This window comes from Nanorana parkeri, unplaced genomic scaffold (assembly GCF_000935625.1).
Source record: "Nanorana parkeri isolate BGI_ZX_2015 unplaced genomic scaffold, ASM93562v1 scaffold3305, whole genome shotgun sequence".
NCBI classification, from domain to species: domain Eukaryota; kingdom Metazoa; phylum Chordata; class Amphibia; order Anura; family Dicroglossidae; genus Nanorana; species Nanorana parkeri.
Window position 1 is genome coordinate 43,170 of NW_017309573.1, and position 3,761 is coordinate 46,930.

The 3,761-nt window shown below is 57.1% G+C and overlaps 1 protein-coding gene across 1 annotated transcript in view; it reads right to left on the reverse strand.

The window, feature by feature from the left end:
• Positions 1–3,761, reverse strand: part of LOC108803024 (engulfment and cell motility protein 3-like) — a 24,803-nt gene that overhangs the window by 13,337 nt on the left and 7,705 nt on the right. The window contains exons 5-6 of the mRNA XM_018574872.1: positions 3,516–3,620; positions 3,327–3,435 (exon numbers count right to left, since the gene is read on the reverse strand). Coding sequence (XP_018430374.1) covers positions 3,327–3,435; positions 3,516–3,620 — 214 coding nt within the window. The remainder of the gene's footprint in view (positions 1–3,326; positions 3,436–3,515; positions 3,621–3,761) is intronic.

The following is a 3,761-nucleotide window of genomic DNA, read 5'->3' on the forward strand; positions in this document are numbered from 1 at the left end:
TCTCATCCTACGCTGCAGCCCCCCATCCTACTCTGCGTCCCCTCATCCTACGCTGCGTCCCCTCATCCTACGCTGCGTCCCCTCATCCTACGCTGCGTCCCCTCATCCTACGCTGCGTCCCGTCATCCTACGCTACGTCCCGTCATCCTACGCTGCGTCCCGTCATCCTACGCTACGTCCTGTCATCCTACGCTATGTCCCCTCATCATCAGTACTCAGTGCTGTGCAGTCAGATTGACCAGCTGATCAAAGCACATTAGAGTATCAAGTCTCCATTCATGCAGAGAGACTGCGACTTCCACTATTACTGTTCCAGGATCCAGTTACCAGCTCTCTCCCCAGTGTCCACATCCCCGTGTGGCAGCTCTCTCCCCAGTCTCCACATCCCCGGGTGGCAGCTCTCTCCCCAGTCTCCACATCCCCGGGTGGCAGCTCTCTCCCCAGTCTCCACATCCCCGGGTGGCAGCTCTCTCCCCAGTCTCCACATCCCCGGGTGGCAGCTCTCTCCCCAGTCTCCACATCCCCGGGTGGCAGCTCTCTCCCCAGTCTCCACATCCCCGGGTGGCAGCTCTCTCCCCAGTCTCCACATCCCCGGGTGGCAGCTCTCTCCCCAGTCTCCACATCCCCGGGTGGCAGCTCTCTCCCCAGTCTCCACATCCCCGGGTGGCAGCTCTCTCCCCAGTCTCCACATCCCCGGGTGGCAGCTCTCTCCCCAGTCTCCACATCCCCGGGTGGCAGCTCTCTCCCCAGTCTCCACATCCCCGGGTGGCAGCTCTCTCCCCAGTCTCCACATCCCCGGGTGGCAGCTCTCTCCCCAGTCTCCACATCCCCGGGTGGCAGCTCTCTCCCCAGTCTCCACATCCCCGGGTGGCAGCTCTCTCCCCAGTCTCCACATCCCCGGGTGGCAGCTCTCTCCCCAGTCTCCACATCCCCGGGTGGCAGCTCTCTCCCCAGTCTCCACATCCCCGGGTGGCAGCTCTCTCCCCAGTCTCCACATCCCCGGGTGGCAGCTCTCTCCCCAGTCTCCACATCCCCGGGTGGCAGCTCTCTCCCCAGTCTCCACATCCCCGGGTGGCAGCTCTCTCCCCAGTCTCCACATCCCCGGGTGGCAGCTCTCTCCCCAGTCTCCACATCCCCGGGTGGCAGCTCTCTCCCCAGTCTCCACATCCCCGGGTGGCAGCTCTCTCCCCAGTCTCCACATCCCCGGGTGGCAGCTCTCTCCCCAGTCTCCACATCCCCGGGTGGCAGCTCTCTCCCCAGTCTCCACATCCCCGGGTGGCAGCTCTCTCCCCAGTCTCCACATCCCCGGGTGGCAGCTCTCTCCCCAGTCTCCACATCCCCGGGTGGCAGCTCTCTCCCCAGTCTCCACATCCCCGGGTGGCAGCTCTCTCCCCAGTCTCCACATCCCCGGGTGGCAGCTCTCTCCCCAGTCTCCACATCCCCGGGTGGCAGCTCTCTCCCCAGTCTCCACATCCCCGGGTGGCAGCTCTCTCCCCAGTCTCCACATCCCCGGGTGGCAGCTCTCTCCCCAGTCTCCACATCCCCGGGTGGCAGCTCTCTCCCCAGTCTCCACATCCCCGGGTGGCAGCTCTCTCCCCAGTCTCCACATCCCCGGGTGGCAGCTCTCTCCCCAGTCTCCACATCCCCGGGTGGCAGCTCTCTCCCCAGTCTCCACATCCCCGGGTGGCAGCTCTCTCCCCAGTCTCCACATCCCCGGGTGGCAGCTCTCTCCCCAGTCTCCACATCCCCGGGTGGCAGCTCTCTCCCCAGTCTCCACATCCCCGTGTGGCAGCTCTCTCCCCATTACTAGCTTTGTCCACCATTTTGCTTTTATTTCTGGTCTACAATCAACTCCCAATTTTGCTCCTGTTTCCACTTCTCACAGTCCACCATCAACAAAGTAATCTTCCGCTCCTCCTCCCCTCTCCACCAATCAGAAACACTTAGCTGCCATTCTGCCTCACTTCTCCCAACCATCATCTTTCCATCAGACCCCCCAACCCACTTTATATATTCCCCCAATTGTCCATAATCCGCACCTGCTCTGCTCCTTACCCCCAATCAGATCGCACTTTCCACCATCTTGGATCCTGTTCTGCCTTCTCATCTCTGCTTTGCTTCCCGAAAACCTATCGCCATGTTCTACTTCTCCTCTTCCTTAGACTGAAAGTAACTCCTCCTCATAGTTCGGCTCAGGTGAGCGAACACACAGTGTTGATCGCTCACTTCTCGATCATCTCCGTGCAGAGAGCAACAACTGTCAGTCACGGCTCCCTGCAGAGATTCCCCCCTCCCCCGCTCTGATCGGCAGGACGGGGGAGGGGGCGGGCACAGCTGGCTCTGCCTGTAGATAGGCAGAGCCAGCTGTCAATCACACAGCTGGGTGGATCCAGAGAGTAATGTCGGGATCCGCACCGGCTGCGGCGTCTCAGCATACCGCGAGCTGTAGCTCCCTATATACTGAGCCTAGGGTGACGGGAGGACGCTATTATAGTCCTCCCGTGACCCGTAAGAGAACTATGGGGAAAAACACTTACTCCATAGTTCTCTTTGAAGCATCACAAGCCCAGAGCTCTGAGCCTTGTCTACACAAGCTTGTATCCTGATCCTGAATCCCAGTCCTGCCTTACCTTGGCTCTTTAATCCTATACCTGTATTTATCTTGTATTACTTCCAGTCTTGTACCTTGGCATCAGTCAGTACTTCTTGTTCCTGGGGGCCAGCCTGTGGCATCACCTGATCAGGGCAAATCGTTTAATGGGGGCATCCAAGTACCGGTAGGCGTGGTGAAGCAACTTGTCGCTATTGGCTCTGACAGCGTGTGTCCACAGCTGGCCCTGACACTAAGCCTCCTCTGCACGCCCTGGCCCACAATCCTTTGCTGTTGTCCTTTATCTACATCTCCCCCAATGACCCTAATCTCCCCCGATCCATGATTAGCTACCAGCGCCCACCCATTTAGCTGCGATTGGTTCCTCTGCCATCAGCTTTCACTCTGTTGACCCCCCATAATCAGTCCATGTGAGAAGGTACAACTATTCAGAGATGTTTCCAGCTACAATATTGCTGGATTGGACACTCAGTGTGCACCAATATATTGTGAATCCCTCACAGGCAATAAAGAACAATAAGGGGTACACATATGACTGCAGACATTGGATTACATTCATTTCAGGGGTACACATATGACTGCAGACATTGGATTACATTCATTTCAGGGGTACACATATGACTGCAGACATTTTGGAACTCCAAAGGAAGATGTACAACAAAGACACTGAATAGGGAAACCTGGAGAATCTAAAATGAAAGAAGATCTCCACTACCTGTCTCTCCAACCCGCAGGATGTCACACAGGGTGAGACTCAGGTGAATGCTGCTTCGAGCAAAGGGGCACACGTGCTTATCCTCCCGGCTGCTGTTTTCAAGGACAAACTGTGAACAGAGCATAAGTTTATGTCAAATGCCCTGCACACTCATCCAATAGGACCACCAGTTCAGTGCCAATCACTTACCCGGCTGTAAGCGCTGGGACAGCGTGTTGAGAAATACACCATGTTATCCAGAGCCAATAGTCCTGGTGGGGTAAGAGCGAGGTCTTGCCACGGGCTGACATTGTTCTGAACAGAATTCAAGAGATGTTTACCAGAAAGCTAGAATTAACTCCTATTGGTAGACACCTGGTACATACCTGTCATATAAATGTGCACCTGAGACCCCCTCCCCCACCCTATGCTAGACGTCCTCCAGTACAAACCTGC